At 57.4% G+C, this 25,256-nt stretch overlaps 1 protein-coding gene across 4 annotated transcripts in view; it reads left to right on the forward strand.

The window, feature by feature from the left end:
- Positions 1 to 25,256, forward strand: part of MORN1 (MORN repeat containing 1) — a 40,824-nt gene that overhangs the window by 8,305 nt on the left and 7,263 nt on the right. For 3 of the 4 annotated variants that reach the window (XM_082412860.1, XM_082412861.1, XM_082412863.1), the window contains exons 7-10: positions 5,251 to 5,347; positions 6,300 to 6,410; positions 14,041 to 14,164; positions 14,568 to 14,692. In XM_082412860.1, coding sequence (XP_082268986.1) covers positions 5,251 to 5,347; positions 6,300 to 6,410; positions 14,041 to 14,164; positions 14,568 to 14,692 — 457 coding nt within the window. Of the gene's footprint in view, positions 1 to 5,250; positions 5,348 to 6,279; positions 6,411 to 14,040; positions 14,165 to 14,567; positions 14,693 to 25,256 lie in introns of all 4 variants that reach the window. The other variant, XM_082412862.1, reaches the window with a different exon arrangement.

Genomic DNA, 25,256 nt, shown 5'->3' on the forward strand with positions numbered 1-25,256 from the left:
GCTGGCTCCTGCTCCACTGTGTGGGTGGTCCTTCCACGCTGCACCCAGCTGCTCATCCATCGATGGGCACTCGGTCTGTGTCCACCTCTCGGCGCCTGTGAGTGACACCACCGTGAGCACATCCTGCTCCCAGTTTTGGGAGCAGCGCAACTGCTGGGTCACGTGGTGATTCTATTTTTAACGTTTTGAGGAACCTCCACACCATTTTCCATTTTCCATTCCCACCAGCAGCGCACCAGCGTTCCAGTTTCTCCACATCCTCCCCCAACACTTGTGTTTTCTGGGGTTTTTTGGTTCGTTTTTTGTTTATTTATTTATTTAATTATTTATTTATTTTTGGCTGCGTTGGGTCTTCGTTGCTGCGCACGGGCTTTCTCTAGTTGCGGCGAGCAGGGGCTACTCTTTGTTGCGGTGCGCAGGCTTCTCATTGCAGTGGCTTCTCTTGTTGCGGAGCATGGGCTCTAGGCGTGCAGGCTTCAGTAGTTGTGGCTCGCGGGCTCAGTAGTTGTGGCTCGCGGGCTCTAGAGCGCAGGCTCAGTAGTTGTGGTGCACGGGCTTAGTTGCTCCGCGGCATGTGGGATCTTCCTGGACTTCCAGGGCTCGAACCCATGTCCCCCGCGTTGGCAGGTGGATTAACCACTGCACCGCCAGGGAAGTCCCATGTTTTCTGCTTTTTAAATAAGCACGGTGCCAATGAAGTGATGAAGAGGCAGGCAGCCCCTCGGAGAGCAGCGTCCTCCGGGGCCGCCTCCGTGGAGCCTGGGGACGGATCGTGGGCTGTGGAGGCGAGCGCACGCCTGGCGGACGGGACAGAGGGGTGCTGTCCGGTGAGCCTCAGCCTCTGTGCACACGGAACGTTCCTACCTGTGCGGCTGTGCCGTGGTGCCGCCAGCAGTGCGCTTCCGCCCTTCCCAGGGCACCTCCGTGTGCATTGGCTGCATTTCTCGTGTTGGCGTTCCTCTGCGTTTCCCGAAGGGAGGCCTGCTGGGCGGCGCACCTGCTCACTGCACGGAGCAGGTGGTCGGCCTCGTGCGCATCTTCACCTGCTGGTGGCTCTCCTCACCTGCGCACCTGTAGGAACGCCAGGGGCTCCATGTCCCCGTGCCACTGTCCTGGCCGGGAGGTCACAGTCCAGGAATGGGGGCCTGACCGTGAGAAGCATCTGGGCCCATTGGAGCGTCGTGGGAGGAGGGGCCTGGGCTGCCAGAGCAGATCCAGCGCGGCCCCACGTTCCCGGTGGGGTTCTACGCAGACGGATGTCAGAACCCGGCATGTGAAGGCAGCTTGTATTTACATCAGCAGAACTTGTCACACTTTGAAATCTGAGGAACTTATGGCCAGGATCGTGGAGGTCAAAGACACCTTAGGGACCCTGCTGCTAGTTGGGAAGTGAGGAGCATTGTGTCTGCAGAGAATGATGGGCAGGGGCCACCAGCACTCTGGCCTGTGTGGCCACTGCTGCCCCAGCAGGCCACCCCGAAAGCTGGAGCCCCCGGCCCCCTGCGGCCACAGGCCCAGGCAGGTGACCCGGGGCCACGCCTCTCCCTGGTCTAGGAGCCGTGGCCTCAGGAAAGTCCTCACCTGCTCCAGGAGGGAGTTTGGCGACAGTGGGACGTCACGTCCTGCAGACTGGATGCCATCAAAGCAGATGTTGTGGAGAGCCGGGCCCTGGCCCCTCCTGGTGTGGTCGGCCAAACCCCGGTGCCCTGGAGAGGACTGGAGGTGGGGAAGAGCTGGATGAGCTGGGAAGGTGGGCTTCTGACCGGGACGGAGTTTCAGAGTGTGCCTGGGAGCGCCTGAAGACGCAATGGGGCAAGGCAGCCGCAGAAGCAATTCCAGGAAAAGCGCCGTCACTTTCCCCGGGAAAGAAAAATAGCATCAATTAACTAGAAAGTGCTTCCCGAAATGAGAAGAGTCAAGTGTGTATTTCTCACAATTTATTCAAACTCGTGTGGTGGGGAAGGCACCCAAGGAGCCCCTCGTCCCACCCCCGACTCCGCGCTCTTCAAAGAAAGGACCAGGGAAGGAGTCCTGAGCACGTAGGTCCCCATCCTGGAGCTGAGAGGCCCTGGGGTTGCCTCAGCCACCGCCGGCCACGAGGTGCGCCCCACTCACCCCGCGGGGCCTCTCCTAACGGGGACCCCGTCCCCCCCGTGCTTCGTGTGCAGTGTGGCCCGGCCGTCCTCGCATCCTCCTGCACTGCGCCAGCCGCACACAGGTCCTCACCTGGACGGGGAGGAGGAGGGAGAGCCGGCAGGCGCGTAAGACGCGTTAACACCTGTTTGTTCGTGCTCTGGTGCACGTCAGCTGACTGAGAAAGGGCAGGATTTTCAAAAGCATGATTTGTGACATTAATTAGATGCCACGCTGTTGGATGAGTTACTCTGCTGGAGTGTATCGTGTATCTGTCCCGGGAAAGTTCTGTGTTGCAGCCTGAGCTGGGCGGGGGGGGAGGGGGGGGTCTCAGATTACGGGAGCGCAATTGAGCGGTCGGTCAACGTGGATGACCGTGGATGCCCGTCGACGTGCTCGCGTGGGTGGCAAGCACTGGACGGCGACTTGGCGGGGAGCCCGACCCTGCACACAGCCCGCGGGGCGGGGTGGGCCGGGGCCCCGTGGTCTGACGGGCACGTTCACTGCCCGTCTGCTCTGCACGCGGCAGCCCGTGCGCCGCAGGCCGTGCTCCAAGGCTCTGTGTGCTGGACCCGCCTGAGTCTGCCCCTGGCTCCCGGGCGACCCCGAGGCCCTGCCTGCCTTCTTCCTGAAAGCCCACGCTGCACCTTCGCAGAGGGCCGAGGGGCCGGGCAGGGCGCGCAGAGACGTGGAGCCCGACACGGTCGAGGGGCCCAGTGGCCATCGTGCTGTTTGGAGAGTAGCCCGCGCTCATTCGAGCCCTAGTTGTCCCCACGGAGCCCTGCCCTGGGAAGCTCGTGCCCCGAGCAGACAGACAGACAGACAGACGAGACGGGACCACGGCTGAGAGGGAGCGGAGAGGCCGCTGGGAGGGGCCCACGGGGCGCCACGGAGCTCGGCCCTCTTTGGCGGGAGCGCTCGGCGTCACGTGATGGAGCAGCTCGAAGGGAGGCCGAGGCCGTGTCGTGGGGGCGGGCAGGCGTGCACACTGAGCTCCGCCACTTCCCCGCGGCTGGAATCCCCGTCTCCCACCTGCCCCTGGGCGTCCACCCCTGTCCACCCCGCGGGGGCGGTGACCCAGCAGCGCTGCCCAGGACGGGGATGAGGCCTGCGGTCGTGCGGGCGGGCAGCACACTGGCCCCAGGCACCGAGCGGGCGCAGCTCCTGCTGGGGGGGTGCGGGGGAGGCAGCCGGGCCCCACAGGAGGGTGTTTGGAGGTGACCACCCTTCCCCGGGGCCACCGGCCCACTGCCCAGGCACCCCAGCACAGAGCCTCAGAAGAGGGCATGAACCTCTACGTAAAAGGGCTGCGGGGCGGGGGGGGCGGGTTGGGGCGATGAGTTCATTTGGCTCCTGAGAGGCTGCATTCGATTGGCCGTGAGACCTGCTTCCCGAGTTGAAACCGGTCACTTCTCAAGCCTGGGGATGGCGTCGTGAGGGAAGCAAAAGGTTCCAGCGACTCGTTCAGCACCACTGCCCCCAGCAAACCGACTCCTGGCGGCTCAAGCTGGGAAAGCTCTGACATCCATTTGCTCTACAGAGCTCGGGGGCGGGGGGCGGCGACCCTGCCCCCCAGGGCTGTCCCCACCCAGACTGAGGGACAGCGGCCCAGCTCGGCCCAGGACCCTCCTGCTCTGCTCCCCCCCAGGCACCCCGCCCATCGCAGTCACTGAGCACTGCTGCCCCCACCGCACAGACACAGACACGGGTGCACACGCCCGTGTGCACGCACACCTGCACACAGCGTCCCTTCCTGGGAGCAGGCGTCCGGCCCAGCAGGTGCTGCCGCGTGCAGGCCGCACTGGCTCCGGGGATGGCCAGCTGGCGACGCCGGGGCTCCCCAGCGCCAGCCCAGGACGGCAGCACGGGGCCCACTGGGTTGGCTGCGGTCCCCCTCTGCTGTGATACCTGGGGCCTCGCCCCCTCTTTGGCCTGGCACGCTGCCTGCAGACGTGAGCCACGTCTGAGGGGAACGTCGATAGACCGTCTGTGGTGTCAGCCGTGCTGGCACCGAGCTTTCCGGGAACGCAGCCTGAGTGTGGGCCCAGAGGGCTCAGCTCTCTGGGGCTGGGGGCTGGAGGGACGAGGCTGCCCTGCGGCCCCAGGCCTCCCGTGGGGGGCACAGCCACGCCTCTGCCCAGCTGCCATCCCCAGCTGGCAGCCGGCCCCTCCTGCAGCCGCGAGCCGTTGCCTTGCCACTACTGCCAGGCACCCACCAGGGCGCCACAGTTGTCTGGTGCCCCAGCTGGAGGGGGAGCCGTGGCCAGGCCCTTCCCTGTCACCTTGTAATGTGAGCACAGTGACCCAAACAGCCGTGGAACCTGTTCCCCCAAATCTTGGGGTGTCTGAGCTCTTCAGGGCCCTTTCCCACAGGCCCCCCCTGCCAGGCGGCCCCTCCCGAGGGCCTGAGAGACTCCCGCCAACCGGAGCCCGGCCCCAGCTGCTGGGCGGCCTTGGGCCACTCGGAGGGCTGGGCAGGAAAGCAGGAGCCCAATCAACTTCTGCCAAAGAGTGAAAGAACCAAAACGTGCCTTTGGCTAGTTCTTCTTCTAATGGGAGTAATTCATAGTTGAATAAAACACCGTTAGGATCCCGAACTTTTCCACGAAAACAATTTTCCTGCTCTTTCCACCATTCTTCCACTCTGTCGTGTGTATCGTTTGCAAAGCAGGCTTATTATGGGGGTGGCAGAGTTGGGGTGGGCGGCGAGTTGGCACTGCCCCCAGGGTGCGGCTGTGTGGGTTCACAGTGTGACTTTAATTGGCCTTTTTATTATCAAGGAGCCTGTCGGAACGCTGAGCTCCTCGACCCCGCAAGCCTCCGCTCGCCCGCCTGCACGGTCGGCCTCCCGTGACTCTCTGCACAAATGCAGTATCTTGGTGTTAAAAGGCTTTTGTGCTAAAAAGTGTGCCCTTTGGAGCCATATTTTCTTTGCATTTTGTATTCGGGCCGTTGTCTCCAAGCTTCCTGGCTTCTTAAAATTCAAAGGGCAGTGCCTTCTGCGAGCAAATTGGCTTCCCGGCAGCCTGTGGTCCCCAGGGGCCCTCGGAGCCTGGGGGGCCGCCGGGCCGTGCGGCAGGGAGACCAGCCCATCTGAGCCCGTGGTTCTCTCCGCAGGGACAGTGGCACGGTGATGTGTTCAGTGGACAGGGCAGCATGGCCCACTGCTCCGGGGGCGTCTACCGAGGGGTGTGGATCAATGGCCACCCCATGGGTAGGTGCCCCCGGCCTTGCCGCTGGCCCCGTGGGGTCCTCTTGTGGGGTCACGTCTGGGTCTGGCCGTGTCCTTTCTCGGGTGGCCCTGGGCAGTCTCGCGGGAGGCGTGGACCAAGCGGGGCTGGATGAAGTGGAGCTCAGAATCCCCTTTTGGGAGAAACATGCTCTGCTGTGGTTTCACGGGGCTCGTGACATGCAGAAGCCCCCGTCAGACCCTGGACCCAAGTGGTCCTGCTTCAAGCGGGGCTCCCAGCCTTGGGGTCTCCCACTCGCGGGGCTCTGGGCATCTGGCCCCCGTGCACAGCCTCCATCCAGCCCCCCACCCTGAGCTCTCCACACTGCAGTGTGCGCACAGGTGGCCTGTGGCCTGCAGGGTCCTCTGCCGGCGCCACACCCTCCCCGTGTTGCCCCCGGGTGTAGGAGCTTCTGTTAGACTCCAGGGACTCGGGTCACTGGTCAGAACCTTGGTGCCAGGTCCACGGGTGCAGCTGCTCACTCAGAGCTGCGGGTGGACCCTGCTCGCCAGGCCGGCTCCCGGGCAGGTGGCCGCAGCCTCGTCCAGCGCTCATCAGGTCACTGACAGACGCACGCAATGCAGGGCCCAGGTCCGAGCAGTGGGTGGGAGGGAGGCCGTGCGGGAATGTGCCCCGGGTGCACTGGGCACTGCTGGGCCGTCGCCTCAGCTCTGCCGTCCCCCTACCGTGATCAAGTCAGTTCTGAGACGACCCACTTCAAATCACTGTAGGCGGCCCTCAGGACGGGGTTAAGGTCACGGCGTCAGTGACGGTCCCCCAGCCCTGACAGCTGTGCCATCCATGCGCCCCCCCCCGCCCCCCGCAGCGCCCCTCAGGGACACGGTCAGGCCTGAGCGGCTGCACAGGGCATGCGGGATGCAGACGTGTGGCACTCACCGCCCTGACCCCACGGCAGGTGCGCTCTGCTCTCCCCAGCACAAGCCACAGGGATCGTGACTTTAGATCCGGAGGTGATGGACGTGGCCCGGGGATCTTCCTTCACGTTGACCATTCAGCTGCAGCGGGACGATGGGGAAGTTGCCACGGGTAAGTGTCTCCAGGAAGGCGGCCAAACTTTTCAGAAGGATAAGCAGGTGTCGGGTTCTGAAGTAGCAAAAACGCAGACAAGATGCCACAGGTGGCTTCTGGCCTCCCGGCTGCGCCCAGGTCCCCCTGTTCCCAAGTCCTCGCTGCCGGAGCGTTGGCAGAAAGGGCAGTGGGCGTGCGAGCCCTCCAGCCAGCGGGAGGCGGCCGTGCGGTGCGTGTGCGTGTGTGAGCACGTGGGCTCTGTGTGTGCATCTGTGTGCGTGTGCGTGAGCACACAGGCGGCCCTCCCGGCGGTCACACTCAGAGTCAGAGGACAGAGGAGGCCGCGTGGGCGCTGGGCCAGCCGCTCAGCCTGGCAAGGGGAGGGTTTCTCAAGCTCCTCGTGGGGTAACCAAGGTGGACAGACGCCCATCCGTCTGGGCTGCGTTTAGATGCTCAGTCGGCCCTGCGGCCAAGCAGAGGGACGACCAGACTTCCCGCCCCGTGAGCAGAGCAGACCCAGAGGGACGGGGCGGGACCACCGGAGACAGACGTTCCTGTACGGTGGTCCACCTCGGTTCCACGGCTCTGCGTAGGAAGCACGACGTGCAGCATAAATCAAGTATACTTAGTCACAATTGGTTTATTTTAACAACTTTATTGCGGTATCATTTACATACCATAAAATTCATCTATATTCAGGGATTTAATGATTCTTAGTACACTTGCAGAGTTGGGCAACCATCGCTACACCAATTCCATTTCAGAACATTTCCTCCCCCCCAAAAAGACGCCTCATTCCTGCCCTGTTCCCTCCCTCCACCCCAGGCACCACAAGTGCCTTTTCCTGGACACGGAGCGTGGATGGAATCTCACCTGTGGTCGCGCTCCGCCCCTCCCTCCCGCCCAGCGCGCATCGCTGCTCTCCTCTTTGTGGACCACTAGCCTCCCATCCTGCCCGCCCAGCACTTTGCTCACCTGCGTCCGTGGGCAACAGTCCAGTCCTTGGCACTTGGCTGCTGTGAACATTCATGTGCAGGTTTTTGTGTAAACATGTTTCATTTCTCCCAGGTATATATTTATGAGTAGAATTGTTGGGTCAATTGTTGGGTAGGTTTGTGTTTAAATTTTTCAAGAAACGGCCAAACTCTTTTCCAAAGTGGCTGCACCATTTTACCATCCCATTAGCAATGTGCGAAGGTTCTGATTTCTCCACGTCCTCGCCAGGGAGTAGCCATCCTGAGGATGTCAGGTGGCATCTCCTCATGGATTTTTGTTTTCTTTGTTTTTGGGTTTTTTAAAAAATTTTTTGGCCACACCACGTGGCATGCAGGATCCTAGTTCCCCGACCAGGGATCGAACCTGTCCCCCCTGCAATGAAAGCACAGAGTCTTAACCACTGGACCACCAGAGAAGTCCCTCCTCATGGTTTTGATGTGCATTTCCCTAAAACTAATGATGCTGAGCATCTTCTCATGTGCTCATTGGCCGTTTGTACGTCTTCTACAGAGAAATGTTTATTCATATATTTCACCTTTTTTTTTTTTTGATTGGGTTGTTTGTCTTAGTTTTTAGTTATACAAGTTCTTTATGTATTCTGGATACAAGTGCTTTAGCAGATATATATTTGCAGATATTTTCTTTCAGTCTGTGGCTTATCTTTTAATCTTCTAATGTCTTTTGAAGGGCACAATTTAAAAATTTTGATGAAGTACAGTTTGTCAGTTTTTTCGTTTATGGACCATGTTCTTGGTGATTTGTCTAAGGATTCTTAGCCCAAATTCACAGAGACTTTCTCCTGTTTTCTTGTACAACTTTTGCTCTTATATTTAGGTCTCTGATCCCTCTTGAATTAATTTTTGTGGGTAAGATAAAGGTCTAAATTCATCTTTTTTCATGTGGACTCCAGTTGTCCTAGTGCCATGTGTTGAAAAGACTTTCCTTTCCCCACTGAATTGCCTGCGCACCTTGGTCAGAAGTCACTTGACTGTAAGGGTGAGGGTTTATGTCTGGACGTCAGTTTTGTCCCTCGATCGATGTGTCTATCCTTAGGCCACTGCCACTCCGTCTTGATTATTGCAGCCTTCCAGTACGTTTTTTTTTTGTTTTTTTTTTTCCCACACACACACACACTGTATTTTATTTTTACAAGAGATAAATAGACTGACACCAAGCATTGTACATGGATGACCACAACAAAAGCAACAATGATTGCAATTACCAAACATGAAACACACTCATTCCAGTACGTTTTGAAACTGGAGATTCCTCCAACTTTTTGTTCTTCTTTTTCAAAATTGTTTTGGCTAATCTGGGACCTCTGTATTTCCATATAAATATTTTAGGATCAGCTTGTCCATTTCTGTCCCCCAAAAAAGGAAAGAAAACAAGCTGCTGGGATTTTGTTAGGGATGCATTGACTCCAGCTGGGAGAACCGCCATTAGCAGCACTGAATCCTCTGCTTCATGGACATGAGACATCTCTCCACCTATTTTTCTTTACGTTCATCAATGTTTGTATTTTTCAGTGAGCAAGTCTCGCACTTTTCTTAAATTTATTAATAAACGATCAATGATTTATTATTGTTTAATTATAATTTGTTTATTAATACATTTGCTACATTCTTGTATGCTATTATAAATGGAATTGTTTTGTTATCTTCACTTCAGAAATTACGAGACTACGGTTGATTTTTACATGTTGATCTTATATTCTTTGACCTTGCTGGTTATTTCTGAGGATGTCTTAGGATTTTCTATACACAGGATCATGTCGTCTACAAATAAATGCAATTTTACTTCTTCCTTTTCAGTCTGGATGTGTTTTCATTCCCGGCAGCAATGGCTGAGGGTCTTCAATCCTCCACCTCCTCGCCAGCACCTGTTGCTCTGTCTTTCTGGTTATGGTCATCCTAGTGGGCAGGACATGGTATCTCATTGTGGTTCTGATTTGCATTTCCCTAATGAGTAATGATCTGGAGGATTTTTTTCATGCACTTATTGGCCATTTGTAGATCTTCTTTGTAGAAATATCTATTCAGATCCTTTACCCATTAAAAAATTGGGGCAACTTGTCTTCTTATTGTGAGTTATTGAGAGTTCTTTATATATTCTGGATACAACTCCCATATCAGATATCTGATTGGCAAATATCTTTTTCCCATTTTGTGGGTTGTCATGCAGTTTCTTGATGGTGTCCTTTGAACACATACATTTAAATTTTGATGAAGTCCAATTTACCTATTTTTTTCTTTTGTTGCTTGTGCTTTTGGTGTCATATCTAAGAAGACTGCCTAGCCCAGAGTCATGAAGACTTATTCCTATGTTTTCTTCTATGAATTTTATATTTTTAGCTCTTACAGTTAGGCCTATTATCTATTTGGAGTCAATCTGTATATGTTTGGTAGAATTCAATTGGAAGCCCATCTGGGCCTGGAGTTTTCTTTGTGGGAGGATTTTTAACTACTAATTCCGTTTCCTTTGCATATAGAGCTGTTCAGTTTATCTATTTCTTCTTGAGTGAGTATGGTGTTTTGTGTCTTCCAAGGTTTCAGATTTCTTGGCATAGCTTGTTCATAACACTCCCTTGCTCCCCGCTTACTGAATTGATACCATCTCTCTTGTTCCTAATATTGATTATTGGGGTCTTCTTTCTTTTTTTCCTGACTAGTCTAGTGAGAGGTTATCAGTTTCATTGATAAACAACCAACTCCTGGTTTCATTGATTTCTCTATTGTCTGTTTTCTATTTCATTAATTCCTATTTTGTTTTGTTTTGTTTTCTTAAAATTTATTTATTTATTTTTGGCTGCATTGTGTCTTCGTTGCTGCACGTGGGCTTTCTCTAGTTGCAGCAAGTGTGGGCTACTCTTCATTGAGGTGCGCAGGCTTCTCATTGCGGTGGCTTCTCTTGCAGAGCATGGGCTCTAGGCGCACGGGCTTCAGTAGTTGTGTCACACAGGCTCAGTAGTTGTGCCTTGCGGGCTCTAGAGTGCAGGTTCTGTAGTCGTGGCACACGGGCTTAGTTGCTCCACGGCATGTGGGATCTTCCCAGACCAGGGCTCAAACCTGTGTCCCCTGCATTGGCAGGTGGATTCTTAAGCACTGCACCACCAGGGAAGTCCCACTAATTCCTATTTTGATCTCATTATTTCCTTGCTTCTGCTTAATTTGGATTTAATTTGCTCTCCTTTTTTAGTTTCCTAAGGTGGAAAGTTTCTAACGTCATTTCAAACCTTTCTTTTCTAATATAGAAGTTTAATGCTATAAATTTCCCCCTTCATACTGCTTTAGCTGCGTCCTACAAATTTTGATATGGTGTGCTTTCATTTTCATTCAGTTCAAAATACGTCCTGATTTTCCTTTTGAGTTCTTTTTGGACCCAAGAGTTATTTAGCAGTGTGTTGTTTCATTTCCAAGTGTTTGGGAATTTTCCAGAGATCTTTCTGTTATTGATTCTAACTTAATTCCATGTGGTTGGAATCATACTTTGTATGTCTTGAATTCTTTTAAATCTTTTGAGACTTGTTTTATGGCTCAGAATATGGCTCAGAAGAGTGTGAATTCTGCTCCTGAGTGGAATTGGGTGGCATATTCTATAAATGTCAATCAGGTGAATTTTGTTGACACCGCTGTCGAGTTTGCTATATCCTTGCTGATTTTCTGTCTGCTTGTTCCATCAGTTATTGACAGTGGTATGTTGAAATCTCTGATTATACTTGTGTTTTTGTCTATTTCTGCTTTCATTTCTATCAGTTTTAGCTTCATGTATTTTGAAGCTCTATTATAAGAAGCATAAACATTTAGGATTTTTTTGTCATTTAATTAACTGACTTCTACAATCCCAATCTTTATGCTATTGTTTTAGTACATTTTACATTCATGTATCTAGTAAACTTTATAATACATTGTTATTATTTTTGTTTAAACAGTCATTTATCTTTTAAAGAGTATTTAACAAACAGAAAAGGAAGTCTCATCTGTTTGTCTCATCTGTTGAGTTACCATTTCTGGTCCTCATTCCTTCCCATGGATCCAGATTTCCATCTGCTACCATTTTCCTTCTGCCCAAAGGACTTAACTTTTAACATTTCTTGTCATGTGTGTCTGCCGGTGATGAATTCTCTCAGCTTTCGAACGTCTTGATTTCGCTTTCCTTTGTGATAGACGTCGTTACCGCACACAGGATTCTGGCTCATCTTCCAGTGAGCTTCGTGGTGTCACCTTGTCTGCGTTGTCTTCCCTGAGAGATCTGCTTTCATGTCCCCGTACAAACGTCCTTTTCCTCTGGCTGTTTTTCAGGTTTTCTCTTTTTCTCTGGTTTGAATAATTTGATTGTGATGCAACACGGCGTAGTTGTCTTCGTGGTTCTTGTGCTTGGAATCTGTTGAGCTTCTTGGATCTGTGGGTTTATAATTTTCATCAAATTTGGGAATTTTCCAGCCATTATTTCTTCTGATAATTTTTCTGTGATAGCCTCTGCCCCCACTTTGGGGACCCCAATTTTCCATGTATCAGGCTGCTCCCCCATCCATGGATTCTCTTTCCCACCCTCCCTCCCTTCCTTTTTTTCTTTTTTCTCACAGTGTCTCATTCTGGATTATTTCCATAGCTGTGTTTTCAAGTTCATGAATCTTTTTTTCTACAGTATCTAATCTATTGTTGATTACATCCAGTGTGTTTTTTCATCTCATGGTTTTCACCTCTAGAATCAACTTTGTTCTTTTTTATTTTTATTTATTTATTTATTCATTTTTTTGGCCGTGCGGCATGCGGGATGTTAGTTCCCCCACCAGGGATCGAACCCACGCCCCCCGGCAGTGGAAGCACGGAGTCCTAACCACTGGACCGCCAGGGAAGCCCCAACTTTGTTCTCTTTTATATCTTCTGTGTCTCTACTTAACTTTTGAACACACGAATACAGTTATAATAATAACTTTCAAAAACGTCCTTTTCAGGACTTCCCTGGTGGTGCAGTGGTTAAGAATCCACCTGCCATTGCAGGGGACATGGGTTCGAGCCCTGGTCCAGGAAGATCCCACATGCTGCAGAGCAACTAGACCCATGTGCCACAACTACTGAGCCTGCGCTCTAGAGCCCACGAGCCACAACTACTGAGCCCACGTGCCACAACTACTGAAACCCACACGCCTAGAGCCCATGCTCCACAACAAGAGAAGCCACCGCAATGAGAAGCCCGCGCACCACAACGAAGAGTAGCCCCCACTCGCCACAACTATAGAAAGCCCGCGCAGCAATGAAGACGCAACGCAGCCAAAAATAAATAAATAAATTAAAAAAAAAAAAAAAAGATGTCCCTTTCCACTGTGTCAGTTCTGGGTCGGTTTGATTGAGTTTCCTCCTTGTTATGGGCCATACTTTCCTGCCTTCTCTGCCTGGTAATCTTTGATTGGATGTCGGACCTTGTGAATTTTACCTTGGGGGCTAGAGGCGCCTGTGTCCCTGTAAACATTCTTGAGCTTGTGCTGGGGCGCAGTTAAGTAGCTTGGAGACAGTTTAATCCTCTCAGATCTTGGTTTTAGGATTTGTTGGGTCTGGAGGGGGAGCTCAGTCTAAGACTAGTCACCCCCGCCCCATTACTGAGAATTCTGCTCGACGTGCCCTGACTTCTGAGTTCTCCAGCCTGGCCGACAGGACGAGCAGGCCTCCCATCCTGCTGGGGCCTCTCGTTCTCCCCTCACTCATGCTCTGATCTGTGCTGCACTGACCCCGAGATCCCCCTCTGCTCCGCTCCTGCGTGGGCCTGTCTCCCAGCCTCTATCCGACCCGCTCTGCACCAGCCCCGCACGTCCTCTCAGGGCAGGAACTGGGCAACTGTGGAGTCCATTGTGTTTCCCGTCCCTCAGGAGCCACTGTCCTTGCCTGATGTCCAGGGTCTTGAAAACCACAGTCTCATTCCGTTTCGTCTGCTCTTTGGTTGCTTCAAGTCGGAGCATCCGTAGGTCCCAGTCACGCCTTCTGGACCAGAACCAGAAGCCGATCAAACCACAGTTGTCTCTACACTTGGCTCCTTTTCTCCCCAAGTCCACGACGTTCTGGTGTTTGCCCTGCGTGTCTCCTTTTCCGATCTCAGCAACTCGAGGCTGCACAGGGCCCTCACTGGCACTGGTCAGTGCTCGTTGTTGACCCCGAGCCCCTGAGTGCGTGTGACCAGGCCTGTGCTGAGTGCCTCGGGTAGGTAGGCGAGTGGGTGGAGCCCATCCCCCAGGCCGAGGGGGGAGATGCGTGGCCGTGTGCTCAGTCGGTCCCCCACGGCCCTGAGCCTGTAGCCGGTGAAGCCCTGAGGCCAGCCAGCAAGGAGAGGCCCTCCCAGAGAGTAGGGACCGGTCGGAGCCAGAGGCACAGAGGTACCCTGCGGCCCGGAACTGGACTCGAGGTCGGGACTCCCAGGACGGGGTGGGGCGGGCAGGCAGAGCGTGGACGGTCGGCCGAGGGCCAAGAGGAGGGGAGGGACCAGGAAGGCGAGCGGAGGGTGAGGTGACCATGCTCTTGGCCCCTGGCAGCGCCCTGCTCCTCCTGGACACTCTGCTGCAGACGTTCCTCACGGAGGCCGGGGTGGGGGGCTGCGGGCACCCAGGTGCGGCCGCCCCGCCCCCACAGCCCTCGGCAGCCCCTCTCTCTCCTTCGGGAAGGTGAGCACGGCTGGGTGGTGGAGATCTCCGCGGGCATCCGATACGTGAAGCTCCCAGCCTACTCGGAGGTCAGCTTTTTCAAAGTGGACGATGGTCACAGAGAGACACCCATCCAGACCCCGTTGTGAGTAAGGGTGACCCCACGCGACACCCATGAGGGTGGGGAGGGGTCCCTCCTCGACTCTGCTCCCCCGCGCCACTCCCGCACCCCTCCCACTCCTGCCAGGACACTGCGGGCACTGGGGTCACGACGCGCTCTGTCTGGTGGAGGGGAAACCAAGGCACCTTCTGACTGTGGGGTCCGGGCAGGGAGGGGGTCCAGGCAGAGGGCAGGGAGGCAGGGAGGCCAGGGCTGCAGTGAGACACCCTGCCTGCCCCCCCCCCTTCCTTCCCACCACCCTGGTCTCCGAGTGGCCACCTCAGCCCTTTCTCCTACCTGGACCGGCCCCTGGATCCCCATGTCCCCGCAGCCAGGTGTCACCCAGCTCGGTGTCGAGCAGAGCCCAGCCCTGTCCTTCCCTCCACAGCGGGTTCCAGTGCATCTCCTACCCTCGGTCCGGCCCCAAGTCCAGGGCCCTGGAGCCCAGAGCTGCCCTGGAGAGTGCCGGCGCCAACTCCCCACTCCCCGAGGGAGACCCCTGCGACCTGCCCGGTGAGTGGGGTTAACCAAGGGGTCACCGGTGGGCAGCACAAGCTCAGGGCTGCATGGGGTGACAGCGGTGCCCCTGAACCTGGGCAGGAGCAAGTGTAGTTGCTCCCTGAGAACAGTGGACCTGGGAGACACGGGACGTCCCGGGAAGACATCCCTGCAGCTCCGAGGGGCGGTCACCGTGGCGATGGGTTAAAAGGCAGGCTGGGGCCGCCAACCTGGCGTCCGGGCTGCTGGATGTGCTCGCCGTGCAGACCCAGGGCCCCCGGTGGGGGAGGGGCGGGGCGGGGTGGGATGAGTGGTCCGGGCCGCTGCACCATCGTCCTGGGCTGTCCGCCTGCACAGCCCTCGTTGCCGTGAACGCAGAGTGAAGTCGGTTTGTTCGTCCCCTGTGAGCCTGGCAGCGGGTGAGGCCCCCGGGCCGCTGGTCTCAGGGCTGTTTCTGTTCAGGGCTGTCCCTGGAGGGCGGCAAACCCACCAAGGCCGCTGCCAGCGGGAGGCCTGTGTCGGCCTGGACAGGACACCGCGTAGGAGCCCTCCCCCAGGCCCCCCAGGTCAGCCCCGGCTCTGTGGGGACCTTGCGGGCCTGATGGTCACACGTGTTCACCTGGTTTTCCGACCGATTCCACCCTGCCTGGAGCACAGGGCCGACAGCATCTCTGTGTGCGCTCGGCTCCCGGTTCTTCATGGAGATGTGGCTCCGGTGTCAGGCAGAGCCCGCGCACCCCAGGCCCGGGCAGGGGAGACCTGCCTCCGTGGAGTGTGGGCCTAGCTTCGCCACGGGTCTTTTCTGGAATTACTCCCGGAAGCTGGTGCTGGAGCTCGGGCTGAGTTGGTTTAATCACTGCAGTTCACGCTCGGGGATCGAATCCTCCCGCAAACCCAGGGCTCACGTCTTCGGGGAGAGTGGGCATTTGAGTTAACAGAGGGCGCGTCCCAGCCGAGCGTCAGCTGATCAGCTGCCGGGGGCCCCACCTGGTCCCCAGGGCCCTCGACGCTCCTGGGAGGGCTGCTAGGTAGCTGGGGCTGGGGTCCCGCCGGGCAGACTCACGCACACTTCGGTTTAGGGCCCTCATGCTCTCCTCAGCCTCTTTTTTATTTTTAAATTTTATTTATTTATTTATTTATTTATTTTTGGCTGCGTTGGGTCTTCGTTGAGGTGCGCGGATTTCTCATTGCAGTGACTTCTCTTGTTGGGAGCACGGGCTCTAGGCACACAGGCTTCAGTAGTTGTGGCACGCGGGCTCAGTAGTTGTGGCTCGCAGGCTCTAGAGCGCAGGCTCAGTAGTTGTGGCGCACGGGCTTAGTTGCTCTGTGGCATGTGGGATCTTCCCAGACCAGGGCTCGAACCCGTGTCCCCTGCATTGGCAGGCAGATTCCTAACCACTGCGCCACCAGGGAAGCCCGTCTCCTCAGCCTCTTGAAGGGGCCCCCATCCCTCCAGTTAGGATTCCAGCCCTGGGCGCGGCCAGGTGGGTGCGGGGCACAGACTTGCCGTGTCCGGGGCCCGAGCCAGACAGGGTGGCCGTGCAGTGCTGAGATGAGGCACGTCCAGACTGAGCCCCGGGTGCCTCCCTCACGGGGCAGGTGGGGCCAGCCTGGCCAGAGACCCCCTCTCTGCTTCCGCCTCAGTTTATGGAAGCAAATTTAGCTGCACTGTCGTCGGGGAAAGTGCTCCTAGTTCTGTGTGAAAGCGCTCACTGGGCGCCAGGCCCTCCGCTGGGAGGGCTTTCAGAGCCGCTAGGAGGTCTCGGTGGAATGCGAGCCCTGCGTCGGCCGAGTGCGGGCCTGCTGGGTGGAGTCAGCGCGGCTAGGGCATGGGCATCGAGCTGTAGAAAGTGCCCCATAGGGAAGCCGAGGGGCACAGACCCCCTGGGTTCCAGCCGTCACCCTTCTGCGTTCGGCGCCGAGTCGGAGGGCCCTGGGTCCCCGGCAGGAGCATCTGGGGACCGGCCGGAGAGTGTCCGTCATTTTCCGGCTGACCCTCCCTGGGCTTCAGTTTGCTCTTCTGCCAGATGAGGTGGTCACAGCGTCCACCTCCGGGACGGCTGACCGAACCCCCGCGCCCCACTCCGTCCCCGTCACGGGTCTGACCCGGAAAGTGCCCTGAGAAGGGAGAGGGCCCACCGCCCAGAGGCCAGGGAGGCGGGCTCCCTTCTGCTTTTGCTCCTCTTAGCGCTGATGCTTCCCGTCGTGCGAGTGGGTTCACGCAGGACCATTCCCGGTGAAAGTCCCCCCACCCCGCCACGGACACGGACACGGCTGCGGCAGAGCATCTCGCCCACAATGACACTCGCCCTGTCCCCGAGCCCTTCGGACGTGTTGCGGGGAGCCCGGGTCAGCCCAGGGTGGTGAACACGCTGCGTCTGTCTGTCCTCCGTCTGTCCTGTGGTGCACGCTCCAGCCCTGCCGCGAGGAGGTGAGCGGTCAGCCGCCAGTGAGAGAAACGGCTTCAACTCGGGGGCCCCGCACCCCGTCAGCAGGAAGGTGGACCCTGGGCTGCAGGCCTGAGGGGCACCCAGTCGGACCTGGGACCCTGGTGGGCGGAGCAAAGCCTCGAAGTGGCCAGAGGGGGACACGGGGCTGCTGGGCTAGGGAGGGAGCAAGCCTTTTCTTTCTTTTTTCCTTTTTTAATATTTATTTATTTATTTATTTATTTGGCTGCACCAGGTCTTAGTTTTGGCACACAGGATCTTTAGTTCTGGCGTGCAGGATCTAGTTCCCTGACCAGGGATCAAACCCTGGCCCCCTGTACTGGGAGCACAGAGTCTCAGCCACTGGAACACTAGGGAAGTCCCAAGCCTTTTCTAATTCTAATACAATGGCTTATTCTGTGACTATATGGGGATAGATATCTTTAACTTTTAAGTTTTCTTTATCCCTCATCCTAAAAGAAAGCACAGTGCGGAGTTCTGGGGCAGGCCCACGTGTACAGGGATCAAAAACCAGGAGTCCTTTCCTCATAAGAGTGAACTTCTGTATTCTCAGAACCAGAGAGATAAACCCCGTCCCTCTCATGCTCACCCCAGCACGGCTGTGGCCCTTTCTCGCTTGGCTTTCGGACCCAGACCTTCACCAAGGACCCGAGCCCTTTCTCCAGCCAGCACAGGGCCTGGGGGTCTCGGTGGCTGTCTCTGCCTGTGTGATCACTTGCATGAGGGCCGTGAGGGGCAGGACGCGGAGGCAGAAGGCGGCCCCTGCTGAGTCCAAGGGCAGGGGCATCGCCGTGGGCCCTGGGAAGCCTGGGGAACGCGCTCTCGGGGCACCGGCCGCAGCCAGGATCCCCACGTGGACAGGTCTCGAAGAGACACAGAGGGTTTCAGATCGAAAGATAATTCAGCACAAGTCCTGAGATAAACTTGGGCCAGGAAATCTCTGAGGTGACAGTTTCTACTGAAGCGAATTACAGGGACCCCCGCACAGAGGAGTCCAGTGAAATGTCCGGCTTCCCTCTCAGCCCAGAGTCGCGGACGCTATTGAACGCCCGCCATGACCGACACATGCCACAGAGCCAGACACGGGACGGCTGTCGCCGAGGCCTTGTCACTGGGCCCCTTGCCCTCACCGGGCGGCTCCACCGTGGTCACCCGTCTCTCCAGCTGACTCTCAGGGCATGGAGCTCACACACATGCCTGCTTCGTTTGGCTTCTTCCTGGGCAGACCACATGCTAACGGTGAGGCTTGGCTGCTTCTTACAACACAGTCGTGGCTTCAACTCCATCGACGTTTGCTGCTCACGTAAGTTCAGAGGCAGGGGTGACATCCTTCCTGATTGCCAGGGACTCCCACTTCTGTTTCCTATTCTGCTACTCTGTGTACCACCTCGCGGTCCTCGAGGGTTGCACAAGCACCAGGCAACATGCCCCTATTCCAGCTAGGAGGAAGGGGGAAGCATAAGGAGCGAGGGGCCCTTCGCTTCTAAGAAGCTTCCCTAGGGGCTTCCCTGGTGGCGCAGTGGTTGAGAATCTGCCTGCCAATGCAGGGGACACGGGTTCGAGCCCTGGTCTGGGAAGATCCCACATGCCGCGGAGCAACTGAGTCCATGAGCCACAACTACTGAGCCTGCGCATCTGGAGCCTGTGCTCCGCAACAAGAGAAGCCGCGATAGTGAGAGGCCCGCGCACCGCGATGAAGAGTGGCCCTGCTTGCCGCAACTAGAGAAAGCCCTCGCACAGAAACGAAGACCCAACACAGCCAAAAATAAATAAATAAATAAGAAGCTTCCCAGGGGTATCACTCCCACTGCCGCTTACACCTCATTGGCCAGAGCTTGGTTACGTGACCACACCAGGCCATACGGAGACAAGCAACACAATTTGCCAGCTCGGAGCAGGTTCTGCCCTCAGAGAAGGAGGGGAGAATGGTCAAGCAGCCATCTGCCAAGTGGTTTGGAAGCCCGAGTCAGAAACCGTGTCATCATGCTGCACTGCCGGCCCCTGCTGGGCGCCAGCTGAGCGGGAAACAGCCTGTGGGCAAGGATCCTGGCCTCCTGCCGCCTCCGTGCCGGTGCCCCCCCGCCCCCCGTCTCCTTTTAGGAAGCAGGCCCCGTCCGTGACCCCTGCCCACCCTGCGACCTCACCCTGCAGCCCCGCGACAGGACTGTAAGGTCGTGATTAATGGGTTTGGTAAAACGGGCTGGTGGTGAAGATGCTGATTCTGTTAGACCAACGGGGAGTGAAGGAGACGACCGTGGTCGTGCCGTGAGGGTGTCGCAGCCTCGGGAGCTAATGAGTCCCCCCCGGGACTGGGTGGCCCGCCAGATGGGTCAGGCCGGCTGGGGCTGAGTGCTGGGGGTCCGGAGCTGCCACCCCCCAGCCCTGCCCTGCCCTCCTGCCATGGGGTTCACTCACCGACAGGAGGCAGTGCCCCGGGCCCTGAGCCGAGGCCCCGGTGGGTGAAGGCAGTGCTGGGGGCCTGGCCACAGGTCGGTCCAGCGGGACCTGGCAGGTGGCACCTGCAGGCCTGCTCCTAGAGGTAGCGCTGGGTGTGGAAGGCGGTCGGCACCGGGTGCAGGTGGGGAGCCGCTGCAAGTGGGGGAGGCCACCCCACCCCCGCCGCTGGAGCACAAAGTCGGGTTCAAACCTCGGAACAGTTAGGGGTCTCCCGGAGGTTGGAGGTCGGGCCGCCCCAGGACAGGAGGGAGGGAAGGAGGCCCCAAGTAGAAGCATCGCAGCTGAGGCTGACCTGAAGTTAGAGCAGAGCCCGAGTCGTCTTACATTTTGAAGCAATTTTCCAGTTCCAACCTGTTCTGAGACTCGTGCCGACAGCCCGGGGTGCGTGAGCACGGACCCCGGCAGGTGGCAGCAGCTACGGGCGCTCGGCACCCTGTGCCCCACGCTCCGCCCCCAGACTTTTCTGGACAGAAGGGGATGTGGCCTCTCAGTCACAGGTTCAGAACCTTGGGCGCCTGGAGCCGAGGCCTGTGCACAAAGGAGGGGCCCCTGGAAGTCACCCCCACTCAGGGGTCTCAGCCCCCGTCCGCCCAGCCTCGCCCAGGCCTCCCAGCACCTACCCGGGGGCTTGGCCCTCACCCCACCCCCAGCCAGGGCCAGGTTCTCAAGGATGGCAGGTCAGCATCTTCCCTCCTGCATCTGGTGGGCAATTAAGAAAGTGGACCCTCTAAAAACTTGGCTTCTAATTATACAAATAAGTAAAAGGAGGAGAGAAAATGCTTTCTCTTTCCCAAGGCCTAATGTCAGTAATATGTAATTCAAACTCTGTATTTTATTATTTTGTTGATATGAAATATCTCAGTTGTTCAATTGTTTTTAACTTTTGAATAGACGATTTGCTTTTCGTTGAGAAGAAAAGAGGATTTCATCGATGTGGACTATTGCCAGATATTCTAAACCCTATTTTGGTTAAATTATAGCACCCAGATTTTAGTTAACAAAGCACATTGATTTTATATTCAAAAAATTTTTTATATTTAGTCTCTTAACCTTTTGTAATTCCCACCCACAGCTTTAAATGGTAGAACCCTTTTATGTTAATTGTTGTCAGTGGGGTGTCTGCCTCGGCCCCCCCGGTAATTTAAGCCCATTGAATCCTAATGCAGGTGCTGGTAATTGCGAGAGGGACATTGTCAGCCTGGCTGAGCCTGGGTGGTTCAAACAATCCCCTGTAAATTGGATTTGGGAACCTAAAAAAGCCATAGCAGTGAGGGAGAACCTCAGATTGCTTTCTTTTTTTTTTAATGCACAAAACCCTCCCAGGAAATGTTTCCAATTGATCTGAGTGGTTCCTCTTTTTCACTGTTGAACAATGGTTTTGAGTATTCATCAGATGGGATCTAGGAAGAATCATCATAATTATAAGATGATTTTAAAAATCAAGGTGCCCTTTGCTGCTAATCCAGTCTTGCCAATAAAAGTGGTAGAATGTGTGGCAGAGAACTTCTGGAAATTTCATTGCCTCTTGGGGTGTAACACGTTTTAATATTGTCTATGGTTAATTATGGCAGAATAGCATGAAAGAGTCATACTTTTAAAGGAAAATTTGTGCTATAAATTTCTTGTCTAGGAATCATCCCCGCTAGAGGAAACGTCCCAGAGAAATATAAAAAGATACCGCGTTGCTTCCAGGGCCAACGCAGTGGGTAACGATGGAGGTGAACTCAGATGTGAGGGGGGATGTCTGCCTGGAACCAAGCATCAGGAGGGTGAGGGGTGGGGGCCGCAGGACCCCGAGACCACAGCTCCTGGGAGCCGGGGCCTTAGGGGGTGCCCTCCCCGGGGCTCTCCTGGACACTGGGCCCTCTGGCCCTGCGGTGGCCCTGTGGCCTGGGAGCCTCAGGAAGGAGGAGGGGCCGGTCAGCAGGGCGGTGGGGGCCTGACCCCCAGGGTGGGTCCAGCGGGAGCCCCCGCTGGCTCCCCCTTCCCATGGATGGATGTGTGGTCTGGGGCCGGGCAAGAGGACACCAGCCCCTCCCTGTGTCCCCCGACCCCGAGGGCACAACCAGCGGGAGGGCCCCTGCGCTGCCTCGGATACCCCACGCCCTTTGGCCCCGACAGCGGATCTCTGGCGGCCGTTTGGTGGGACCCACAGGGTGGAGAGCAGAGGGAGGCGGGTCGGCACCCAGGCTCCCAGTGCAGCCGAGGTCTGGCACGGCGGCAAATCTGCACCCCCGCAGGTGCTCGCGCTGGGTACTCACGTGTCCTTAGGAGGGACCGCGCGGCGGGCAACCGGCCTGGCCCGCCCCCTTCAGCCCCCGTCGTGGCCTCGAGGTGAGGACATCCTGCCGGGGGGCAGGTGGGCTCTTTCCCTATGACCTTGGGGGTCCAGGCCGTCTGCTGGCTGGGCCCCAGACCCCTTAGAACCACCAGACCAGCCAGGGATGGTGGCTTATTGATCTTCAACTTTACGTTCTGACAGGGGACCAAGAAGCAAACCCGACCAGTGGCTGCTGGCAGCTTCCAGCATCAGGGGGGGCAGCTCCTGCCTCGCCCCGCGCCCGGGACCCCGAGTCAGCCCTTCTGCCGCCCACATGGGCGCCGCCCATGGGGCTCCCCGTCTTCTGTGGTCAGAGCCCGCACCTGTCTGCAGCCTCGCCCCAGGGGCTCTCCTGGGCACACTTTCTGCCCCCGTGTCACCTCACATGTCACCGAGCCTGTGGCCTTCCTGTGTCGGCCCCAACACTGCCTGTGGGTCCCCGTCCAGGGGGGACAACCCAGGGCACCACACTGGGGTCAGGCTTCTGCACCGGCTGAGGTGCCGGTTGACGCGGCCACGGCCCAGCTGGCAGGGCACCGGGGTCTCGTGGTGCAGGCTGTGGCCTCTACGGTTCAGGAACAGCTTTAGCCTGGAGACTGTTGAGGGCGGCAGGCGAGTCAGGCACCATGACTTGTCCAGGGTCGCTGGGCGAGGGGCCAGGACCCGGCCACCATCAGGAAGCTCGTTCCGATGGCGCCGGGGAGGGGCTTGCTTGGGGGTCGCTGCTGTCCTGGAGGCCTGGCCTGGGGCCCCCACGGGCGGGGCAGGGTCAGGACAGGGTGACGCGGAGGAGGGGGTCGCCCCGGGCCTGCGGGGCTGCACTCGTGGGCCCGTGAATGCGCGGGTGATTGCATACCCCAGCTGAGCCTCTGTACACAGGTGTGAGTGTGTATGTGCACCAGAGCGTGGAGGGCCTGTGCACGGGGAGAGCGTTTCCCGTGTGGCTGAGTCCTGTGTGCGAATGAGGCCGTGTGACTTGTGTGCACACTCGTGTGTGTGCGTGTGTGTACTCGCACCCCTCCGTCAGGGCCTGCTTCCCGGGAGCAGCGCGGGGAAGGGGGCGGCCTCCTGCTCCCAGGTGCCTCGGCCCACCTGCTCCCAGGTGCCTGGCAGCTGGAGCTCCCACAAGCCCTTTCTCGAAGCCTCAGAATCAGCACGTTTTCTTTTTAAAGGCAGTTTTCAGCTCTGTTCCCTCCTTCCCGCCGGGCCTCGGGCCTCATGCCAGCCCTGCCCTGTGCGGGGGAAGGAGGCCAGAGGCAGAGGCGGTGTGACCTGGGCCGTGCCCCACACGCCAGCCACAAGCTCTGCGGCCTGATGGTCTCCTAGACACAGTGACAAATACCCCTCCACCCTTTTCTGGAAGAACAGAAGCACATGAGTTCTTTGTTGTTGAGAAGCACAAGCCCCCAGCCTGAGGCTGACTCAGTCCCCTCCGGAAGACAAGCTCCTGCCCCCGGAGACCCCAGACCTCCAGAGGCCCAGCGAGAGCCCCGCGCTGCAGTCCAGGCCTCCTCTGCCTGCTGACCGCCCCCTGCAGGTGGCCCTCACATTGGAAGGCAACCGCCGGCCGCCCCACTTCAGGCCATTTCATGGCCCCTGAGGCCTCTAACCAGGGCCGTCCGAGACCCCCAGGATGGATGTCGTCGAAGTGGCAGCTTTAGAAACGGCAACTTCCCAGCAGGTGAAAGGACACATCATCACCGCAGGAGAGACCTTGGACGCAGCGTCCTCGGGCCCCTCCCCACCCCCACTCCTCCACCCAGGACGAGGCCGCTGCTTAGTGAGCCGCGCGCAGGAGACAGAGTGAGCACACGGGGAGCAAGGGGCCGCCGGCTGCTTTCCAGTCTCTGGCCAAGGACTGCGGGGACGGACAGGGACCCGTGGCTTAGTGGGCACCTCCAGGGGCCCCCGTGTGGGTGGCCGGCAGCTCACCTCTCCCTGCAGGGCTGGGGCCCCGGCACAGTCCTCCCCCGGGCCCGTGGGGCCTGCCCAGCCTTGCTCTGCCAGGCTGCGTGCAAACGGCTTGGCTGGGGGAGCCTCGTGGAGGCGGGGAGTGGGCGGGGGTGTCAGAAACAGGCTCGGAGAGAACCCCAGATTCGTTCCCCAGCCCTGGCAGCTTGCCCCTCGTGTTCCTCAGAGTGCCAGCGGGCCGGTCTGAAACCAGCAGCGTGCCCTCGAGGGGGCAGGACGCCCCAGCGCAATGTCTCTGAAAAGGGGGAGTTTTCAGCCGAGCTTCGGTGCGTACAGAGCATGCAGCTCCTTTCAGACAGAAACACAACTGGCAGCAGGAACGTGGCAGACAGAAAGCTCGGGCTGTAGGAGCACGTGCCCTGTCCCTGCTGAGCGTCCAGAGAGGATGTGGGCCAGTGGGGACGATGGCCTTGCTTCACAAAAGGACGGGGCAGGGCTTCCCTGGTGGCGCAGCGGTTGAGAATCTGCCTGCCAATGCAGGGGACACGGGTTCGAGCCCTGGTCTGGGAAGATCCCACATGTCGCAGAGCAACTAGGCCCGTGAGCCACAACTGCTGAGCCTGCGCGTCTGGAGCCTGTGCTCCGCAACAAGAGAGGCCGCAATAGTGAGAGGCCCGTGCACCGCAATGAAGAGTGGCCCCCGCTTGCCGCAACTAGGGAAAGCCCTCGCACAGAAACGAAGACCCAACACAGCCATAAATAAATAAATAAATAAATAAATAAATAAATAAATAAATAAATATTAAAAAAAAAAAAAAAAAGGACGGGGCAACACCAGGGTCGGGCTTCTGCTCAGTAACCGGTGCCGTGGCCCCAGAGGCGGGATCTGCTGACCTCAGCCTGGGGTGGCTGCCGGGGCCCCTGATCCACAGGCGCCCACCACAGGGACTGGAGATTCCAAATGCCCACCATGCCCACCCCTCCCAGGCCAAGCCAGGTCACGGTCCCCTTGCTAGCCTGGAAATTCTCGAGTTTGAAAATCTCTTAATAAAAAAATAAGCCAAGCCTCGCCCCCGGGCAGGTAAGAGGGCCCAGTTACAGATGAGGCACTATGTTCCCCACACGGTGAATTTCTGCTTCCGGGGCTGATTCTCAGGCCCGTGTCTCCACCCCAGGTGCAGGCAGCCTGGACAGACGAGGCTGAGGTAGAGGAGGGTGCCCTTGCAGGGGCTCCTGAGGGACCTGCGGGTCCAGCCCTGGGATCTCTTCGAAGACAAGATCCGTGCACCCGCCCCCACCCCAGTGGTGCCTGCAGAGCAGCAGGGCCCCTTGGCTGGAGCTGGCTGTCCTCAGTTTCCCCCTCCATAAATAGGGAGACAACGACTCCTCCTCTAGGCCGAGGTGAGGGTTAAATGTGTGTAAACTACATGGGAAGAGCTTAGCA

Source organism: Balaenoptera physalus, assembly GCF_965194825.1.
Source record: "Balaenoptera physalus genome assembly, chromosome: 1".
Taxonomy (NCBI): domain Eukaryota; kingdom Metazoa; phylum Chordata; class Mammalia; order Artiodactyla; family Balaenopteridae; genus Balaenoptera; species Balaenoptera physalus.